At 40.1% G+C, this 21673-nt stretch overlaps 1 protein-coding gene across 1 annotated transcript; it reads left to right on the top strand.

The window, feature by feature from the left end:
- Positions 1–11638: 11638 nt before the first annotated feature.
- Positions 11639–20151, top strand: CISD2 (CDGSH iron sulfur domain 2). Its single transcript, XM_074823203.1, has 3 exons — positions 11639–11846; positions 18563–18774; positions 19797–20151. Exons 1-3 carry the CDS (start codon positions 11744–11746, stop codon positions 19884–19886), a joined length of 405 nt encoding a protein of 134 aa, XP_074679304.1. The 5' UTR covers positions 11639–11743; the 3' UTR covers positions 19887–20151.
- Positions 20152–21673: the final 1522 nt, after the last annotated feature.

The following is a 21673-nucleotide window of genomic DNA, read 5'->3' on the forward strand; positions in this document are numbered from 1 at the left end:
AACAGCTTGGTGGATGTGGCACGGTAATAAACAGTTTGCACAAAAATACTGACAATAGACCAGCTCACTTGGACTCCATCTCTGAATTTGGTTTGCTTTTTCAAGTACAGCGTTACAGAGCCCTGTGCGGCCAAGTGGTCAGTAACCTCCAAAGGCTGAATGTGCCAGTCCATTTCAGCTGCTTGTGGTGGTCCAGCAGAGCAAGCATGAATGGAGATAACCTTGATATATTGTTACAGCACTTTCCCCTCAGCAGAGGGGATGAGGGAAAAGCATCCCAGCCTTAGTTTAAAGGTTAGTGTAGTCTGCTTGCATATCAATGTCAGTTTTTCACTTCCGCTTGCCTGAGACCAGCCGCTTTCCCATTTTGAGCATGCTATTCTACCTGTCTTCAAAACAGGTGGAGCAACCATGCACCCTGGACACCAAGCAGCATTCCATACAGGATGCTTCTTATATCTGAGAGGCAAGGGAGAGACAAGATGCAAAATGTTTCCAAAAAGATCTTCCTTTTTAGGAAAGGAAAAAAAATTACTTCAACAAAAGCAAGACATCCTTCTTATTAGTCCTTCTGGTAGATCATTATTAGTTCCCGTTTGGAGGAGACAAAACACAACAGCTTCTGCTGCTGGAAAACAAAGTGCTAAGATGAACAACAACAACAGATTCTCCCTGTTTGCATGTATTACCAGGCCTCAATTTTCTCTGCAGCATCCTGTCCAACTTGTTTTTCCTTTAATTATCATAAATCAAGCTTGCAGTCAAATTCTTCTTTAATCTGAGCAAAACTCACCTTATTGGGGACCCTTTTGATTCAATGGAGACCACAAAGAATAAGATCCCAGGAGAAAGCTGATAAATTAAGATTGTTCCACTGGCTTTTTTTAACACAAGAAATAAAAAGGCTGAATTTGCCAACCCAAGTGCCATTACATGACAGTGGAAGAAAAACAGGTTTGGGGATGTCACTGGCTTCCACCTGATCCATGTTTTAAATACCAAAGACCAGCAGCCCTTCCTGGGTAGCTGGGCGCTTCTACCCTTCAAGAAGGACAGCCGGGTCATAGTTACAGCCTTGGTACTGCACGCTCAGTTCTCTGCCTGTTACATCTGGGGCCATTATGTCTCCTGTTAGGAAGAAGAGGTAGCAAAACCCTTTCACATCTGGAGTCCAGCCCAAGGTCAGTGTTAGCTTTCTAACAGGCAGCAGTTAGCTTTCTAAGGAATATTAGATAAAAGGTAACTTTTCGTCTTAATATTCCAATTTGGCAATTCTTCATCTCCCATTGTTTCTTCGGCAGCTTCTCTGACATTCTCACTGAAACAATTTCCAAGCTATTCCACATGTTTCCTTTGTATAGCAGTGCTTTTTGTCTCACCGCTAGGTCACGGGGCAAAACACTGAGTCCCTACTTAAATGCACTTTAAGTTGTTACTGCTATGTGTAGGGAGTTGTAAGATCTAACAAGTCCACATACAAGTCCCAGTAGAAAGCTTGAGTGCTTTGTTGAATAATGGCATGCAAAGGTTTCGTGGCTTACACAAGGTCATGTGGGATTCGCAAGACTATAAAATACTTCAGTAACTTACACTGAGATCAACAGGCCAAAGTTCCCCACAAAATCTGGTCTTCAGGATTTTGCTTAGCACTTCATTGTTTAGCACTTTTTTAGCCTCATAGTGACAACATAGTTTTCTTTCAGTTAAAGAATATTTTCATCTTCTCTTGAAATCCTTACAGAAAGTAAGAGCTACTTTAGAAGAATAAAGTTTTGACAACATAAAATTTATTACGTTATTTTCACAGACCTAAACAAAATCTCTGAAAATTGCTACAGGACATTATTCATTTTTTTCTCAGCAAAACTACCATTTGATCTAAATGCAAAAGATATTATATTCCTTTCAAGTCAGCAGCAGTTTGTGTCAACAAGAATGTTCATCTTCTGTGCTGATTCAGCCCTATGGATATTGAAGCATGAAAGTCAGATGAGAATGTGCACAGTGTAATTATGATGCCAGTTTTGAAAAATGAAAAGTTTTGTTGTCATGCAGTTACTACCTTTTTCTTCTTCTTTCATATGAATTCTTTACATTCCTGAATAAATATAGATAATACAAACATACATGGCAAAATAGCATCTTAAAATAGGGTTGTGAAGGGCTGAGTAATTAGCCACAGTTGCTAAAATAAGGTAACACAGGCTGAATTCAGCAGGTGAAACCCCTCTCTGGAGCAAATCAATGTTTTATCAATTTCAGTAGGCCAATTTCAGTTTGATCTCTTCAATTAATTTCAGTTTGATCTCTTCAGAAAGGTGTTTAATGGTGACCTACTTTACCATATCCCTTTGGTGGTGGTTGCTTTTCCTTGTTATACCTGTTTTTTTGACCCCTCAGGCTGCCCATGCTAAGTATGTAGGAGTTACACTGTTACCAAAAATGAGCAAGCTCTTACAGCAGTTTTTAGTAGTACTTAATTTGGCCTATTGTGTTTACTAAAGAAGACATCAAAGGACTGTCTGAAGCATTTTCAAGATATGTCTATTTTTATTACTTTGACATAATTGATTACTAGTCAGATGTGGACCATCCTAATTCGGTTGCTCCTCCAATGTTTGTTCCAGGATGCAAATGTACTAAGCAAACTGTAACCTTTGAGCAGTGTTTGGGTGTAACAAATTAATTGACCAGTATACCTAATACACTATTAAAGTTGATAATCCAGATAGAACATTACTGATTAAACAATTGTTATTCACACAATCTAGCTAACATATTTTACAGGCTCCCTAGTATAGGCAAGGCTGTTCAGACTTCACAATATGCTGCATTGATTGATTTGAAGCGTAGGCTTCCATTCACCTGGCTTGCCATGTGGCAAGTGCAATTTTCATTGTTTGATTAGAGTTACAGGGAATTAGTGAGCCTGAGATAATCAGGACACTGATGGTGTACTTTATACTGAAGTATAAACTGCCTTGTATCTTAGGAGGGTTCTCCACAGAGATCAGTGTTTTCAGAAGACCTGGGACAGGGACCGTCTCCGAGTTAGGAGCCTTCATACCTCTGACTTCCCAAAGGGCCCACAGCAGTCCACCTTTTTGGTCATTCCCCCTTCTTCTGAGGCAGTCCTGCTGCTGAATTGTTCACATATTTGTAGCTAAATAAACATTACACATCATCAGAGGTAGCAGGCTGACTTTCTGTCGCTCTTTATTTAGAGGCTTTTTTTCCTTGTAGAACATTCTGTCCCCTTTTTTTTTTCTCCATTTTGTTTTATACAAAATAATGCTATTTCTCCCTGGGGAAATTATTACATAGTCTTGTAGATTGCAGTGTTTTAATTGTTTAATGCTGTATAGACTTAATTTAAAAGAATGATTTAAGTAAATAAGAAAGTCCACAGAAATACTTCAGGGTTTTTTTTTGTTTTGTCTTTGAACTGACAGGAGTATATGCTGTGTATTTAGATAATGGATTTAACTAGCCACCTATCATGTGGTACTAGGAGTCATTTCACTTTTCTTTTTGACCTTTTGAGCAACCTCATCTTTAAAGATTTGGCTGATAGTTTCAGTTTTTGGTATGTCCCAGTTAACCATAAGATATCCAAGAGTTTGCTTAGACCTCAAATATGCAGGTAATTACAGCCAAATATATCTCTTAGAAGGAAGGAATATTACTTGTTGCTGTCATACTGTAATTCAGGAAATATTGTTGATGACTCTAAATCACCAATACTGAAATTAGGCAGTTATTACACTGTTCACCATTATGGTTAGGGGGTGGATCAGGGCAGTATTTCTGAGAGGGTGGGTTGTGACACACACGGTAGTCATGAAACATGGTCGGGTGTTGGCAAGTTGTTGAAAATGTTGCAAATTATACAGCAAAGGCAACCTAGCTTCTGCACTCCTTGTGACTTCTATTCTTCAAGGTCAAGCATGCTTTCCAGCCTTTCAAGAAATATTACACAAATTTGTCACTTTTACAAGAAATAGATGAAGACAATGAGGGCTGCAATTTTTTTTACTTTGAATAATGGGACATCATCTCACAAAAAAACCCACTGAAAAATACTGGCTTAGGGAGTTGGTAGTGGGATCCAAGATAATTTTCTCAGTCATAGTGATTTAAATTCAAGTTAACAGGGAAAAAGATAATTTCTTAGTCCTTCCTGACTATTTGGTGGCCTATGTTAAATGATTTTATGGTATCTGTTCAGCTCCCACATTAGAAAAACAAACACTGCTGCAATTAGCCATGGAGGTCTCAGTTACTTGGAGACTAAATGATATGCTTACCCTAAATATATTTGACAGTATCAAATCATATTGGACAGGCAACTTGAGGGACTATGTGTGGCATCCATTTCTACCATACCCGTTTTTTGAATAATTATAACATTTCTGTCCTGAAGCTGTCAAAATCACTTGCATAAAAGTGTAAAAAAAACTGAATAAAAATAATTTAATTCCTCTTGGGGAAGCAGTTTAAAACGTTCTCAAGCATCTTAATAAATTAACTATAGACACCTATGACAAGACTAATTTTCAGTGAAAGACTTCCCGCTCTAAAAAAAAGGAGTACTAGGATCTTTTCCTAGTTTCCAAAAGCACTCTCCTAGCATGTTGTTCAAGACTAATGCCTCTTAATTACCATGTATTTATTTTTTCATTTATTTTTTACCTTTCATAGTCATTAGGCTTACATTCCCTCTAAAGTAATTTTTGTAAACTTTGAGGTGATATGTTTATATCCTACTTTTTGTGTTGGTTATTTTCTCTGCCGATTCAAGGGGAAAAAAGAAACTGATTTTTTAAAAAAAATGTATTTGCAGACCTTACAGCTCCCTGTACTGGGGTGAAGTACAGAATTTATATAAAATTCTGGCAATATCTTGAAAAGTAAGTGAGGAAGTAACTTACAGATCTTCTAGGGAATAGCTAACTACCTAGATCTGAAAGCATGCTATGCTATAGATGAGCTGCAGTCTGGAGGACAGGGAGTGCCTGGAAAAATTAGAAAAGACAAAAGCATTTCTAAGATAGGCTTAAAAGAGTCTATATTAATCTTATTTACCTGCTGTAGTACTATTCCATGTCATTGCCTTGGAATCAAGATAGCCACTTTTCCCCTGCTTTCATCTCCATCCCTTTTACATATATTTATTATCTGAAATTGAAGAGGCATGGTGGTTTGGTTTGGTTTTTTTTCTTTTCTTTTCTCCTCTTTATTCTTGTGAGATGACAGAAGACTATGGGTTACTGTCAATGCTAGACCTGGCTAACCTTGAAAAGGGGAAGGCAGGCTCAGAAATCTCCACAGAGCTGCTGTTACACAGCAGCCTGAGAAGGAATGATAAACTGCTGTTCTACTGCAGTGTCAGTGGGCATCGTGACACAGGAAGAACTTAAGAGCAGAGTGCAGTCGTACTGCAGAGATCCTGTGCTCTGTCCTCGGCAGGGGAAGCTGGTAGTTCTTCTGTGCTATAATTAGCCACTGCCAACGAATGCACATTGCGTCACAGGAATTAGTTTTGTGGAATTCTCACCTTTGCCTTCCAAAATGAAGGAAATATCTTTCAGTGACAGCTATTATGCCAAGGGAGTAAAGTGCTAAGGGAACAAATATACCCTTACTCACCTGGACAAGGATATGCAGTCTTCACTGCTAGCAAAGAGTAATGCAGTTAGAAGGGAATGGTGAGTGGTCCCCTACTAAGAATACACTGGCATGTCTGTAGCTTCTTTTCCCTGGTATTCCCATCACAACAGAGCGGCTTGTAGTGTTTTGATGGTGGTTTTACTTCATGTCTGTTCATTTAGCAGCATGTACTTCCCAGATTGTCAGCTTTGTCCTCTGTAGGTCCTTTAGCGTAGGGGAGGATGTATCTGTTTTCCATCAATGCAGCTTCCTCCCAGGGGACAATCTGCGGATTTTGCAGCCTGGTTTATTGCAAGAAACCAGGCAGAACCTGCCACAAACCAGTTACATATCTGGTCTTTTCTGAACATATTAGTGAATCCTAAGGATACTTGTTCTGATTTGAATAAAACTGTTGTGAATTAGCAACTCCCAGTAAAGTTCCAAATCTGTGCAAGTCTGTATGCGACCAGCAATCAGATCAGTCTGGATTCTCATGAGCAGTACATATTGGATCAGCTACCTAACGGGGATGGAAAGACTGCATGATTCATGCAATGGGTCAAAATTTAAAACTCATTGCAATATTATATTTACTGTGTACTTTCTTGTGCATCATTAGTGTTACTTGACTGATGTTACTTACAATAGTTTCGTGTCATACAACTCCTTACTTTCTATGCTTTAAATAAAGGCAGTCGAAATCAGTAACTTAGTGTAACCAAGTGGATATTCATAGTTTCATCTTGTGCTATTTCTTCAAATACTATAGTAGCTGTAGAACCCACTACTGTGGACCAGTGCTAACCATTTGTCATGGTTTAACCCCAACCAGCAACTAAGCACCACACAGCTGCTTGCTCACTCCTCCCACCTCACAGTGGCATGGGGAGAAGAATCAAAACAAAAAGTAATACTTGTGGGTTGAGATAAGAATGGTTTTATAACTAAATAAAATATAATAATAACAATAACAAAATACAATAATAATAATTGTAATGAAAAGGAATATCATTAAAAAAAGAGAGAGAAATAAAACCCAAGTAAAGACAAGTGATACACAATGCAATTGCTCAACACCTTCTGACCGATGCCCGAGCAGTGATCCACCCCCCAGCCAACTCTCCCCAGTTTATATACGAAGCATGACGTTCTCCATGGTATGGAATATCCCTTTGGCTAGTTCGGGTCAGCTGTCCTGGCCAGGCTCCCTCCCAGCTTCTTGTGCACCTGCTCGCTGGCAGAGCATGGGAAACTGAAAAATCCTTAATTTAGGATAAGTGCTACTTAGCAACAACTGAAACATCAGTGTGTTAGCAACATTATTCTGACACTAAATCCAAATCAGAACTATACTAGCTACTAGGAAGAAAATTAACTCTATCCCAGCTGAAGCCGGGACACCATTGCTTAAAAAGACGGTTCCAGCTTGGAAAAAATGTACAATGTAAGTAGAAAGTAACGGAGTTTATCTGGGATTATCTAGGAAATTAGCACTGAATAGGCCTACTGTTTCATGAGTTGGGGTTTTCTTCAATTTTGTTTCATACCCAACTCACGGGTAACATTTCCCACTCCCCAGCAATATCAGTCAGAAGAAGAAATTAAAATGTTAAACCTGTGGCTGAGAGATCAAAGCATGGTATTTTTCTTGCGAATAAATAAAACCAGTGTCTGCTGCTCTGTTCTCTCATGCACAAAGTTGCCGTGTTGGAACTTGATCCAATTCTTAGAAATCTTGCCATTTTTCTTTACATTCCTGTTTTCATTATTTTCACAAATTAATTCGCTACAATCTGTGACAATAAATGGCATTCTAAGCCACAGGGAATTTTAAAATTCAACAATAATACATGCTGTTAGTAGGACACTGCAGTTACTTAGGCAATTACCATAGCATCTGCTTTCAAAACGTAATAGTTACACTGTAAAATTTTTGGACATTAGTTAGATTAGAAAGCAACATAATGATAATTTAGTAGTAATTTTATAATATTAAAATTATGCTATCACAAAATTACCCTATTGATTCTATTATAAATGTGATTTATTTCCTTAACTCATTTTTCTCTCAAACACTTTAACCACCACAGAAGCCACTTAAGGTGCTGGGTCTGAGAGTCAAGTGAAAGCATGACAATCTCAGCTTTCTTCTAAAGGCAATTAAACCTACGGATGTAAAAATAAGAATTGAAAACCTAACCTCCATGCAATGCAACTGCAACTTGTTTGCAATACTCACAAGCATAAAACCGAGGAAAGTAACCTTATATATAGATGGCCTTATGGTTTACATTTTTAAGCCAGTCTCCTTACTTTTTGAGATTCAGTTAATAGTTGGGTGTTGACAGTGCTGCATAACTAAGTGATAGAGACATTGCATGAAATGAATCACAGTTCCTACAGCCCTTCTGGGGTGTAATGATTTTGCTTACTTTTGGGGAAGTGGAAGAGAGAGAGATCTTTGCATACAGCAGGAACAGCAGCTATTCAAACCCCATTGTGAAATGATTCGAATATGAAGGGAGAGATCTAGCTTCCTCCTAGACAGAGGCCTGCGTTTCCCGATCACAGAAGCCAGCCCTTTGGTGACAGGATAGTTTTCAGTTGACAACAGTACTTTTGTCTGCTGTGGAGATTATTCCAGGCACTCAGTATGGAAAATGGCAATGCCAGTTCCAAGAAAATGGTTTTAACACCACAAGACATCTTGTTGATAGAAAAGCTCATTACCATGAAAGGGTGCTGAGCAAATTAGTGTGCTGCTTAGGCTTGTTTTAGAGATGGAAGGACTGTGTGTCTGCTACCTCAGGACCTTTCACCTTTTATCCTTACTGGTGTGTACTTGATAAAATAAATAATTTATACGTGTTTTTTTTCCTCTGCAAATCTTAGTGTTCTAGACAGACCAGTAACTATTATCTCATTTTACAGCTGAATTAAAGGCACAGGAAAATCAAGCAATTTCTGAAGGCTAACAAGAGGAGGAACATGACTGGCTTCTTTTCACCTATACTTAGACTGTTGGACCAGGACCAACCAGCTTGTGGATGCTAAAGGCAACTCTTATTTCTACTGCGAGCCAGACCAATGCAGCTGTTATTGTAGTGGTATTATGCTTGGCAGAATAAATTCTGTCAAACATGATCTCATCTGCACCACAAACTTTTCTAACATTCTCATCAATGCATGCATAACAGTAAGTTACTTGGGCTGGTTCTCTTTTGGTCTGTGTTTTGGGAATTCCATGTAAAAGACCTGAGCTAGCACTAACTGTGTAGATCTCCTCATGTGGGCTCCATGCTCCACTGTATCTGTAATGTTCTTGCTAGATGAAAAATCCCAGTGATAGAGGATACCTACTGGTGAAAGCAATAATCGTATTTCAGTATCAGTGACCCAGGTTCTGTTCAAGTATCTATGCTTGGGCTTTTTGTGCTGTTATTTTTATTACAGTGATTCCCATACACCCTACCAAATACCAGAGTTTCAGTGGCCAAATTCAGCATGAAACACATAAGCAGAGGCAATCTTTACGTCTTAACAGTTCACAAACTGAAGCCAAATATGCAGTAATTGTTGCATATTATTCTCCCCAAGAAAGCTAGAAAATTTTCCAGATACCAAACAGTATTGAGATTTGAGGCAAAGTTCAAAAGGATGCTGGTAAAATCACGAAGAAGCAATCTGCCTGTGGAATAAGAATGTTCACATAGGGTGTTAAATGTGCGTAACGGAAGGAAGATGTCACACCTGCCTGGTAAACCTCCTGATGTTGACTGATCTTAAGTTCCGACCCCATAACGCAGTCCCTGAAGATGGACTACTGTGTAAAACCCTGTTCTTTTCTTCAGGACTGAGAAGCCTGCAGTTTACATTTTTCCCCTTATGTCAAACAGAGACTCTGCAGCCAAGTTGGAGATTGAACATACATCTCCTGAGCTCCAGTTCAAACTGGATTTCTAAACACCATCTTTTGCGTCCCCTTCAGTTAAGAATCTCATTCAGGCTTCATATTCTTTATAGTTTTTCCATCATCTGTGACTTCAGCCTTTCATATACCAAAATCGTTCATGACTCATGTCAGCTGATACCTATGCAGACAGGCGAGGCACAGTGAGAATGGCTCCTCTCTGCAACATGTGCAGATTGTCTAGCAGTGTGCTAAGTGGAGTGCTGATCAAAGGCAGCACAGCAGGGCTCAGGAGTTTCAGTGAAACGTCAGCTGTGCTCCCAGTATCACAGCTAGCATCCAGAGAAGGCTGGAAGAGCGGAAGAAAGGGAAGTGGAGAGAAGGACAGAGGCTCTCAACTTCAGTATGAAGTTGTTTGATTCAGAGCTGGAGGATTTACTTTATGTATCTTCAGCCTTATGTATTCTTCCCTCAGTTTCACAAACAAAGTTACCTCATGACATCTGATGTGTAATCTTTACAGAACAATGCTCTTTCATTACCTTGTCTAACAGCAGGCATTTGCCTACACAAGAAGGAATCATCTTGGGCCATCAGACATAGTCATTACAAGGCTAAACTTAGGTGAGGTAGGGAACTAAGATACTCTGAGATCACAGGAATATTGTCACTAGCTAAAGATGATGATTCATCCGGAAACGTTAATGTAGGGCCAAACGTAGAAAAATAATATTCAGGCCAGAAGCACAAACAAGCTGGATTTGTTTGTTTTAAACCTAGCTTCCAGTATTTGTTTTTTTGCCTTGGTTCTTTATGGTGATTTTAACTTTTGGTTAAGATTTTCCTGAATCGATCACTAAACAAACTAGTGAAAGAGACCTAGTACTGGGCTTGTATATCCTACCCAATACAAGACAAACATGACTGCTGAGTAGATTCAGCCAAAGACAGACCAGTGGGTTGATCTGACTCAACACATACCTATAATTATTCTTTTATTGCTTGGCTCAACCCTACTAACTTACCCCAAAACATCTTAATTACCAATTCTGGGCCAGCATGAAAAGCACACAGTTGATATGGGCAGATATGGCATGGTTTCTGTACACTGAGGGAGGAGAGAGAACTGTGCTCCAGACAAGATCACATATGGAAGGAGATATCTTTTAGAAGGATTGTGGTTTCAGCTTTCCTGAAGAAGTTCGTGCTGTGCTATATGCTATTATCACTTACTGGATTCAGTCACAATAGCAAAGCATCTTGAACCAAATGGTGCTCGGCTCGTAAGGAAGAGACTAATGCAAGAGTTTTCAGGTCTTGCTGGATTCTCTAAATTGACTGGGAATGGCTGCATACTTCCCATTTTTTCACCTGACTACGCAGGATCAATTTTCTATGCCAAAATGACCAGTCTCCTTGGTGTAAAATGAAATAAAATTAAGTAACATGCTCAGAGATAAAGCTTGTTCTGTGCAAACAATTGCCGAACATGAGGTGGATGCCACTCTCCCTGTAATACTAAAGCTCTCAGTGCTCACGTTGTCCCACCTCAGAAGAGTTATGATAACATATGAAAAACATTATTCATGTGAAGAAAAATCTTTTACTTAAGTATTTTTAAGACTATCGACACGAAACACAACTTTAACACAAGAGGGTGACAACAGGTAATATATAGCCTCTAAATCATAAGCCGCGCGTTATTAAAGTCTCAATCCCTCACCTCCCTAGCTTTACCTTCAAGTGAAGCCTACCCAGGCTACGTGAGGCCCAAGCGACCGGCCGGACACCTCCACCACAGACCCACAGGCCGGACGCGACCCCGCCTCGCCTCAGGAGAGCAGCTGACCCAGGAGGCGCCTTCCTAGCTGCTAACGGCTACTAACGGCTGCGGCGCTAGCCGGCGCCCACCACCCCAGCCCCGCTGCCCCCCGGGCTCCACTCCCTCCCGGCTGTAACGGCCAGCACCGCCTCTCCCCTCACGGCGCCCGGAAGAAGCGCCGCGCGCGCAGGGGGCAACAAGCTGTCCCTCTGAGCGCATGCGCGTGCGGCACTGGCGTCGCCCCGCCCCGCGGCGGGGCGCATGCGCGGCGGGAGTAGCTGGAGGAAGCGCGCGACGAGCAGCGGCCGGGGCGGTTGGTGGTCGCGGGGCGCTCCCCGCCCTCTCTCCCGGCTGCCGCCATGGTGCTGGAGAGCCTGGCCCGCATCGTCAAGGTCCAGCTGCCCGCGTACCTCAAGCACCTGCCGCTGCCTGAGAGCGTCGGCGGCTTCATCCGCCTCACAGGTAGGTGGGGGACCGGCGGGGGGACCGGCGGCCCGGACCTCCTTCCCGGCCCACCGGCGCCAGCGGGTGGCGTGAGGGGCGCGGCGGGGCCCGGCCGGGCCGGTCGGCGTGAGGGGTGCCTGGGCACTGGCGCCCGCCGGGGCTCCGACGCATCCCCTGGGCCTGTCCCATATCGGGCTGCGACTTCCACCCCTCGTTCCAGGCATGACTGGCTCTCTCCCGGCCGTGCTAAGCAGGTTATCTGTTAGAGAAGGGGGGAACCCCAAACCTTAAATCGCTGTTAAACTGTTCCATCAGGAAAGTTATCCGACAGAACGTTTAAGATGCCCTATGATGAATGATAACAGAGTAAAATGTAGTGATAGAGTAAAACCTACCAGGCTTCTCGGCCCCAGCTTGTTTGCACTGTACTTAAAAATCCTCTCTGTGCAAGTAGCAGCAAGTCAGAGGCCATGCACGTAAAGAAAATGGAATTTTAGCTCAAGACCTAAACCATTGCCTCTTCATTTGCTTAAAAGGCTAAAGAGAGCATCTATACAGTTTAAAAAAACCCCACAAAACCAGACCTCTCTCTGGGAGCCTGCTACATACACAAGTTTAGGGGGTTTATTTAATAACTTTTATAAGTATTTTCTGGGTGAGGGAGTGAAAATACCTGTTCGTTAATTATAGCCCTATGACAGAACAAACAAGATAAAGAATTAAGTAACTAGCAAATTCTTCAGGTGTTCCGTGCATTTCAGTGCTTTGCAAACTGGAACTATCTGAGCCCAGGCTCAGCTGTGCTAATACTGGCAGAACCTGAAGTAGTGTCAAATGACAAGGATAGTTCGGTGATAATAAATAGGAGGAATGCTCTAACAGCCCGTCTCTAACTCTGGAACTAGAAAAAGCCTTCAAAGTGTAGAATCAACCTTCTGTGTTTATCTTGCAGCACTAAGGTGTATGACTTTAATACTACTGCAAAATTATTTCATTTAGAACAAGCACAATTTATTTAAAAATAGGTTTGAGTACTTCTTTTTCAGCATGTTTATGCTGCTTGTAAACTTAAAGTCCCGTTATCTTTCCCACCACAAGGAAACCCATTTTAAATGAGCCATTCTTCTTTCTCCACAACTACTCTCTCACTTGAAAATGCTGTTAATTATATATACCGAATAGAGGAACTCAGCTGCTACCAAGTTGGGAGGAATGGGATACAATAAGCTACAGAACAATGCAGCTTCTCATATTCCTAGCATTTGGCAGTTTCCTACTTAAGTCATTGCCCTTTTAACCACAAGTTGTACTTAAAATTTGATAAGCTTAGTAATGCTTGGGTTTAATCTCTTCTTGATTCATTTGTCCAAACATATTTTTCTGTAACAGGATTATTTGTGCAGTCTCTGTATTTATAATTGCATTTATAATTTATTATGAAAACCTCTGGTCAGAACTTTTTTTTTAATAGAATGATCAGTAGGGAAGAACTGGTTTGCTGTCATGTTCCTTACCCCATTGACAGGTACTTACTTGAATTTGGAGGGAGGGCAAGAAGCAAACAACTGAAACCTTAAGCGGAGACCAAACGTGAAATGTCAATCCCAAAAATATTAAACAAAGGTAAAAGAAGGAGCCGAGTTAGCAATTGCTTTGAGACCTGGTAGGATTTAATGAGCATATCTGAAATCTTAGTGATTTCTTTGACTGGTCTTGTGCTAAGCACTCCAAGAAGGGGAAACAGAGGAATAATTAAAATACATAGCCATAGACCAATGTTTTTACACTTTTCATTTTTTTCAACAGTCAGCTAGACTAGACTAATATCTGCTGTCATGCTTATATATCTTCCTCTTGGGGTGGATATGAATGAAAATGGAGGAAAAAACAGCAAGACTGTACAAGGGGCTTAAAGTTATGGTATAGGGTAAATGCAACATGGTGAGGCTTTTCAAAAGGAAATCATAGGACACCACATCCTAGGCACATAAATTAAAAAATGATCCTCTCTTAGTGCTCAAAAGTTACTGAAAGTCATTGAAACCTCATTGCTCATTGAAGAGTCTTGTACATATCTGTGCTCAGAGCAGCTGTCTGTCTAAAGTCTCATCTGAGGAAGCGGGCTTGCTTCAGCAAGTGCCGCCTCTTCTGTATTGTTGTGGACTTTGTCTGTCCTGTCCTAAAGTCATAAGCCTCTAAGAGCAAGGGATTCCCAATTCTGGGAGTTCTTTTGCAGCAGCAATTTACAGGATCATATCTATTGAATTAGCGTTAGTGAAAGACTATTAGACGATAGAGAAGATTAGATTAATATTCTCTTTGTGTTTATTACTAGTACAAATTACAGAGGAGCGTATTCTTTGGCAAATGACATATCAAATATGTCAAACATTTTTCTTTGCTTCTTTTTGGAAAGTGAGAAATAATATTGATCTTAAAACACTTCAAGTGCATTAGTATTTGACCTTTGGTGACATCTACTGAATTTAGTCAGGGACCAGCACTATAAAACACTTGCTAGCATATACCTTGTTCACAAAGGCAGGGCAGATCCCAAATCTGGAACAGTGCAGTCCTTTGCTTACTAGCTCTTTCATTGCTCTGGTAAACCTTCATTAGTGTCCAGGTAGATGCAACTTCAGTTCCTGTAGTGCATCAGTTGTAGAAACAGCAGACCAGAAGTATAGGAAGGATCCTTTTGTATAGTGTGCTGATTAAAACTCTTGGGACACTGCTCTCTGTCGTGACCTCAAATCACAATGGAAGACTGCTTGGTTGGAGAAAGTTAGACTGTTACCAGTGCAAAAATCCTGAAGGTAAAAGCAATGAGGGAGGAACGAAAGAATGTTTGACCTTGGGTTTGAAAGTGGATATCTAAATTGTCATGCTGCTGCTGCTCAGAAGCCTCTTTCAGTTTCTTGTCATAGCTGCTTTACCTTTCCCTTCTCAAGTTTGCTGAAATGAACAGTGTTGTCTCATGCTTGTGTTGCTTTTTATCCTGGTACATGTCATTAGAACGGCATAGACATTCACCTCAAAATAGCATGTGGTCAGAATTTCAGGGTTTATGTGCTAAACACATTTCCACACATTTCAGGGTTTATCTAAGTGCTAGGCTTCTTTCCATAAACATGACACAGTCCTGTTTTAAACTTGGCCTGCATGTTAGGAAGGACTTTAATGTACTGTGCTGCCAGGCAGGAAGAGGCCAGTTCTGTGGATCATCTTTTACAATACTGAGGAAAAGAAGGGTGATACCATGATAACAGTCTTCAGAACTGATTTGAACCATGAATTTGTCATTTGCAGAGTGGCTTGCTAACCTACCTGTAGGTTTGGCTTTTAATTTATTCAAGGTGTGCTATGTTGCTAAAAGCACTGTCACCTCTCTACCCTCATAAGCTAATAGACATAGAAGTGGCATGTGGAGTCCTTTGTGTTTAGTTTGTGTAGGAATGAGAACACCCTTAAGAGACCCAGGCAAACAACAGCCAACAGTTAGGATAGAACTCAGTGCTGAAGAGAATGGAATTGAGTAAGTAATTTGAATTTGCATGAAGAACTTCATCAGTTTAGAGAATATACAATCACAGTTCCAATCTTCATTTTTGACTGATAGCTGATCCTTGTTAAAATTTTGGCTTGCAGTTGAGCTGTTACTGTAAGAAGCTGCTTTTGGGTCTGCATAGGGTCATTTCCACATAAATTAGCTAAAACGTAAATCCAAGTGAAAGATATCAAAGGAGTAGTTGGTGAAAGACAAGCAGGGATCACTTGCTTTGACTTGACTCTCAGTAGCTGGCCAGTCCCTTTCTGATCACAGTGTATCTGTTTCTTATTTTTTTGGACTTGTTACTGTGGGACTAAACTTCAAGACAGCATCTCCTTGAAAATGTAACTGGCCTATGGTCTGTGGCCTCAGCTTCTTGAAATTCTCTGGGCATTCCTGTTTCAGTGATGTTCCGGATACTTTCCAGGACTTATCTTTGGGATTGGTCTCTGTCTAACACAAGTCAAGTTTGAAGACTAACCTCTTCGATACTCTACTCTTCGTTTCTGGCTCCAAAGACTGTCTCTTCCCATGCAACAGAACTGGTAAAGGATCTCCAGAGTCAATGTAATTGCTGAATTCTGAATTATCAGCTGTGAAAATAAACAGTCTTGTGAATTGCCTTATATCTGCTTCGGAAAGGTATGGATGGCTTCAAAAACATAGAGCAGCTTATAGTTGTAGGATGGTGTCGTTGCATTAGTTTGAGTGAAGCTTTTCTCCCATCCCTGCCCACCCAGTCCAAAGATCTGTGACTTTTTTCCTTTGTGATAGTATCTTGTCTCTCATGCCCTAGAACCATGGTCATGTTGATTTTTCAATGTAAAAGTTTTTGGCAGTCTTCTGGCAATAACAAGTCAGTTTATGATTACACACTGGTGTAATTTGGGGCTTTCCAGAGACTCCCATATTGAAACTGTGTAAAGAAATCATTGGCTAGTGAGGACAAAACTCTTTATCAGCAGTTAGCATGATACAAATATTAAATAATAAGCATGATAAATAATATCCTTGTACTTCCCATTCCTGTTTGTTTCTAATTTTGTTTCTCAGAGGTTACAGCTATCATGTTGCTGTTTCATTTGGATGAACCCAACTGGTTATGAGCCTCCCATAGACATACTGGTCCAATTTGGATATCATGTCAGGGAGTTTCAAGCTGTATTGAGATGCCACTTGCTGTTTAGTTGCCAGTCTCTTTTAACTATGTTTAATTCTGATGTGAGACATTTCTTTTTGGTGTGTCAATCTTATCCTAGTTGTATTCATCACACACTTGACAGGTGCCCTGCTTTTGGTTATGGTGCACCTGTTGTAACGTCTGTTCTGCCCTGGAGTTCAGAGTAGCTTTGGAGGGATCCAACTCTTTGCTGAGATAGATACTCAATGTGGAAATTTTTTTCAGTGACCAAATATTTTTCCTCTCTTCTAAAGTACATTCCAAGTCAGTCCTTCCCATAAGGTCAGAAAGTGTATTTGGATTCTTATTGATGGGGTATTCTGGAACAGTAACAATGGAAAAGACAAACAGGCACTGCTGCCTGGGAAACTCAGCATTTAGTGTAACTGAAAACTTTTAAGTGTCTTGGTGTTAATTATTTAGGGATGAGAAAAGAGCAACAGAGATTAGTCTATTGCAGTGACTCTTAGCAAATTTTGTCAATTGTTGTGCATAGGGACTGCTGTACATGCAGGTGTGGAAAGACTACTGAAAGTTTTTGCAGTGCCTTTAGCATTTATACAGTTGTGGTGCATTCCCAGATAAATGCAGTAAGTGTGACTTTCATGTCAGAGGCTATAGAAAGCTTGAACATAAAACTAGTCCCACAAAGTATTTTCATTACATGGTGTATTTTCAGAAAATTAAAATTGTTAAGAAAAAGCTGCTGTGCTTATTAGCATAAATGCAATCTATTATTACAAATAAAATCGAGCTATACAGAATAATTTGAGAGCTACAACCTACCTAGCATCCTTAGCCTGCTCTATTGCATTTCCTTTCTTGTACATCTTAATCTCGAAAACCAAACTGTAGAACAAAATTTTGCTATGTTCTGATCCTAAATCATTTAAAAGAGGAACTTGTTTACAGTGTCTTGTCTTACAAAGTGCTTGTGCAGCTAGTTGTGCTCCAGTTCATTACACTTGTTTCTCATTTTAAAATATTTTTAAACTCTCTTCTATTTCTCTATGAGTGTTTAGATGTAGTGTGTTCTTCAGAAATTTAGAAAAATATGCTCTCCTTTATTGCACCGTGGTACTTTAATTACACTGGAGTATTGTCACAACATGTTTTGCTGGCAAAGGGGATCCACCTTCAGTATATATAGATCTTATGCCAGGTGCTGATGAATTTCTTAAAAAGTCCAGTAAGTCTTTCTCTCACCAGTATGTCTAGAAGATTTATAATGATGTAACAAGGCAGCTAAGTCTGCAGAGGATACTTGACTCTTGTACCTATACTTAAAAGAAGTTCCTCAGCTTGGTTAAAAGCCGTTTTCTGTGTCTTGCCTTACCTGATCTCAGGACTCTCTTCTTTTTCTGTGTATTGTAGAAACTGTAGAAACTCGAGCAAATCCCTGAGCAAACAGAGCTCTGAAAAAAAACCCAAAAAAGATTGGCGAAGGTTTTGCTAGTGCTTATCTAATAATCTGTATCATTTCTACAAAAAGTTTCTACAAAAACTGGGAACAAATAAAATGATGGAAACTTCAAGAAGCTAAAAATCTGAAATAAGCAATTAAAAATGGAATTATAAAATGAACTTAATAGTTCTTCATATACAGAATATTAAGAGACTGGCATTGAATATACTTCCCACATGTAATCATGCCCAGTTTGCTAGTAGACAGTGCTGGTCGGACATCCTGTAATTTTAGGGTTTTTTATTTCAGTATGTCTTTTGTTTTGGATTTATTCTCTTCCATTGAGGCATCTTCTAGAGTGTTAAAACTAAAATTGAAATTAAATTCTAGGAGTCAAATTTTTACCTTGGCTACAGTAAAACCCAGGTTTTAATCTGGGTCGTCTTTCTTCTTAAGACTTACCCAGAGTCTTGTCTGCCCTCGGAGCCTTGCTGACTGAGCAACCCCATTCCCTAACCTAAGCCTAAGTATTTTGAGAGTAGCTGATGCTGTGCTATAGTGAAGTGTCAAGAGCCAATATAAATTCCACTTGTCTTTAGTTTCAGAATGGCTGCGGTTATTGCCTTTTCTGGGCGTGCTGGCCTTGCTTGGTTACCTCGCTGTTCGTCCGTTCCTCCCCAAGAAGAAACAGCAAAAGGATAGCTTGATTAACCTCAAGATCCAGAAGGAAAATCCAAAAGTAGTGAATGAAATAAACATTGAAGATCTGTGTCTCACTAAAGCTTACTGCAGGTGTTGGCGTTCTAAGACGGTAAGTTCTGCAACTGTAGGATTAGAGATTGAAACTTGCATATTTTTATCAGTGCTTGGGTGGTGAACTGCTACGTGTTGACCTATTGCTTTTCTCTGGGGGTGGAACATGTTCCTGGTTTTTGAGAATGGCAGAGTTCTTATTTTTCCACACTGTAAACCTGTCTACATGCAGAAAGAAACTGTAGAAACTTGGAAGAAGCACAGTAGGGTTTTTCTAGAAACACTTACAGACTGACTGCCTGTGAGTAGACTAAAGCCAAGTAAGCCTTGTTCAGTATTTTGAAAAACATTGCAACTAATTACAAGATAACTATTTTGCAAAAACAATGCTTAGAAAGTTGTTGCTATTAGAAGGAAAGTAAGGCTGGACCTGTGTTGGTGAGGGAGAGCATATCCCCATCTGGTCCAGAGCAGACAGTAGATGACTGGTGCGAGTAGTCTGTGTCCCCCAAATCAACTAGATGTACAAGTATTTTTCGTTTACCCTCAATTTCTTCTGAATGTCCTGACTGTGCTCTGGTTTTGTCCTCTCTGAACTGCATGCTTTCCTGTTTTAACAGAAAAATCTGCCCTGGACCTAAGAAACCCTCTCAACTGCTCTCACTTCAGACTAATCACTTCAGCAAAGTATTTCAGCTTTCCTTAAAACAGTACTTTCTGGTTGCAAATGATTAAATCTATTAAGAGCCCTTTTACTAGTTCCACAATAAACCTTAAACCATTTGTGGCTGCGATGGCTGCTTTGCTTGCTGTTCATTCATGGAAAAGGCTTTGTCCCTAACTTTGTGTCTAAGAACAGCTATTTTAGGTCCTTACAAACTTAGTTACCTGTTAGCAGTGGTTTTCCTCAGTAGCACGTGTCCTGTGTCTGATAGGAGACAGAGTTTGATGTTGAAACAGGACATAGGAGGAGGAACTAGCAATGTTATCAAAGTGCTCTTGGCATAGGAAGAAGTATAAAAATCACCATGCAGTTGCTGTACAGAGTTATACTAATTCCTCATGTATGTTTTCTTCCAGTTCCCTGTCTGTGATGGCTCCCACAACAAGCACAATGAATTAACAGGAGATAATGTAGGTCCACTAATACTCAAGAAGAAAGAAGTATAACAGATGATTAATCCACTAGATCATGACTGATTAAAAAGTCTTTTTATACTGTTGTAGTTGCAAGGGACAGCATTTTATTATGTGATTGGTATGATTTAGTCTAATGATTGCTGTAGGTTTCTGTTTGGAATTTGCATTTAGACAGTGCTAAATCTGTCACTGGTTTGATATTTTATTCTGAGAATTATGTCTGCTTTGTAAAACTGTAAAGTAACTGTCTCTGTAAATAAGTCGTTTATTTCAACAATAAAATGACTTCCTACAATTTCGCCTTTTTTGTGTGAACATGCAATTAAAAACTCACTATTTCCGAGTGACAGAAGTGTACCTTTCTGTTAATTTTGTGCTGCTGAGAAGCCATGTTTTATTCTGCTTTTCAGGAACAAATTTAAGTGCACTTAAGTGGGGGGGGGGAAAGCATGCTAAATTAATCCTCTGTGAGTATACTGAAGCTGAGTGATGATGATGTTAAGTTACCTAGATGAAGGTCTGGCAGGTGTGGTACCTAAGTGTATATCTCAGGCAAAGCAGCCCAGCTCAGACAAACCCCCCCTACCTGGGAAGTCTGACACTGGATCACTGCTGTTCCAGACCATATCAACTAAACTGTTGAGCAGGTCAGCCACTAACAACATCCCTTTGTTTCAGGCCCCTGTGTTGATCCTTCATGAGCTCTTGTAAGGAAACACAAATTTGCTTCTTGGCAAGTTCACTTGCATTGTAGCCAGTGCTTTGTAGCACGGACTTTTCATGGGAGAAATTGGTTAAATGACAGAACCAAGAAAGCAGAACTGAGCTGTATTCTTGGCTTGTTACCCATTCAAAATGATTATTTGGGCAAGTCAGAACTCTGCTTTGGTATGGCTTAATTTCAGATGCAGATAAAGAACTGCTACTTATCTAATCGCTAGACTTCTAATTAATTTTTCTAAGTGCTTTATTCTCTAATGAAAGACTGTATCCCTCATTTAAAAAATAAAAATGTGATCCATGCTACAATTTTGGACAACTGTAGTAAGACAGATTTCAGCTGTTCCTTAACAGCATTTCTTGTGACCCTGCGTTAGGCAGGTGGGAAGCCCCAGAGCAGTGTGCCATTGCCCAAGCTGATTGCCAGAGTGCTGCAACAGAAAGCAAGTCAGAAAGCAGTTCTCGCTTAATGGCTCTCACAGCAGCAGTAGAACCAAGGTAGATCATTCCTCCTGCATTTGTAATGGTTGTAGTTCCATGTACCTAAACCTCTTGCCTTGCAGTATGGCAAGATGGCAGATTAGGGTGTGAAATGCCTGCTTTTACCAAGAGTGTAATTGATCGGTGGTACAATCTTTAATGTTTAAATGCTTCGTGGTGGTCTTACCTTAATGGGTGAACAAACCATAAACATTGTATTAAGATACAACACTTAGAGAAAAATCCATAATGTTGCTAAGTGTCTTATGCTCAGTCTTCACTTATAGATATGGTATATTGAACACCAAGCCCCAATTCTTGGGTTTGGTGAAGAAATTACTATGTGAAATGCAAATGCCTGTCTTTAAACTATTTTTTTTATCAGGATACTTTTGCACTGGAATAGTTGTATTTCCTCTGAAGTCTGAGAAGTAAACTGTGTACATCCATCCTGTTCTCGCTTCCGTTGTTCTACTCAGGCAAACCCTGTTAAGAGTAAGTAATACAGCAAAATTGGTTTTGTTTCTCCCGCAAAGCTCCTCTAAAAGGAGAACGACAGTGTGAGGTTTAACCTATTGACTCCATCTCTAGCATGGCTTGATTATGTAATTAATTTT

The sequence above is a fragment of the Strix aluco genome, chromosome 4 (genome assembly GCF_031877795.1).
Source record: "Strix aluco isolate bStrAlu1 chromosome 4, bStrAlu1.hap1, whole genome shotgun sequence".
NCBI classification, from domain to species: Eukaryota; Metazoa; Chordata; class Aves; order Strigiformes; family Strigidae; genus Strix; species Strix aluco.

Bases quoted from the DNA above. Each gene is read 5' to 3' on its own strand.
- CISD2 (XM_074823203.1), top strand. From the start codon at position 11,744: ATGGTGCTGGAGAGCCTGGCCCGCATCGTCAAGGTCCAGCTGCCCGCG. The intron at 11,847-18,562 runs GTAGGTGGGGGA...ACTTGTCTTTAG, and splicing joins CGGCTTCATCCGCCTCACAG to TTTCAGAATGGCTGCGGTTA. The intron at 18,775-19,796 runs GTAAGTTCTGCA...GTTTTCTTCCAG, and splicing joins GGTGTTGGCGTTCTAAGACG to TTCCCTGTCTGTGATGGCTC.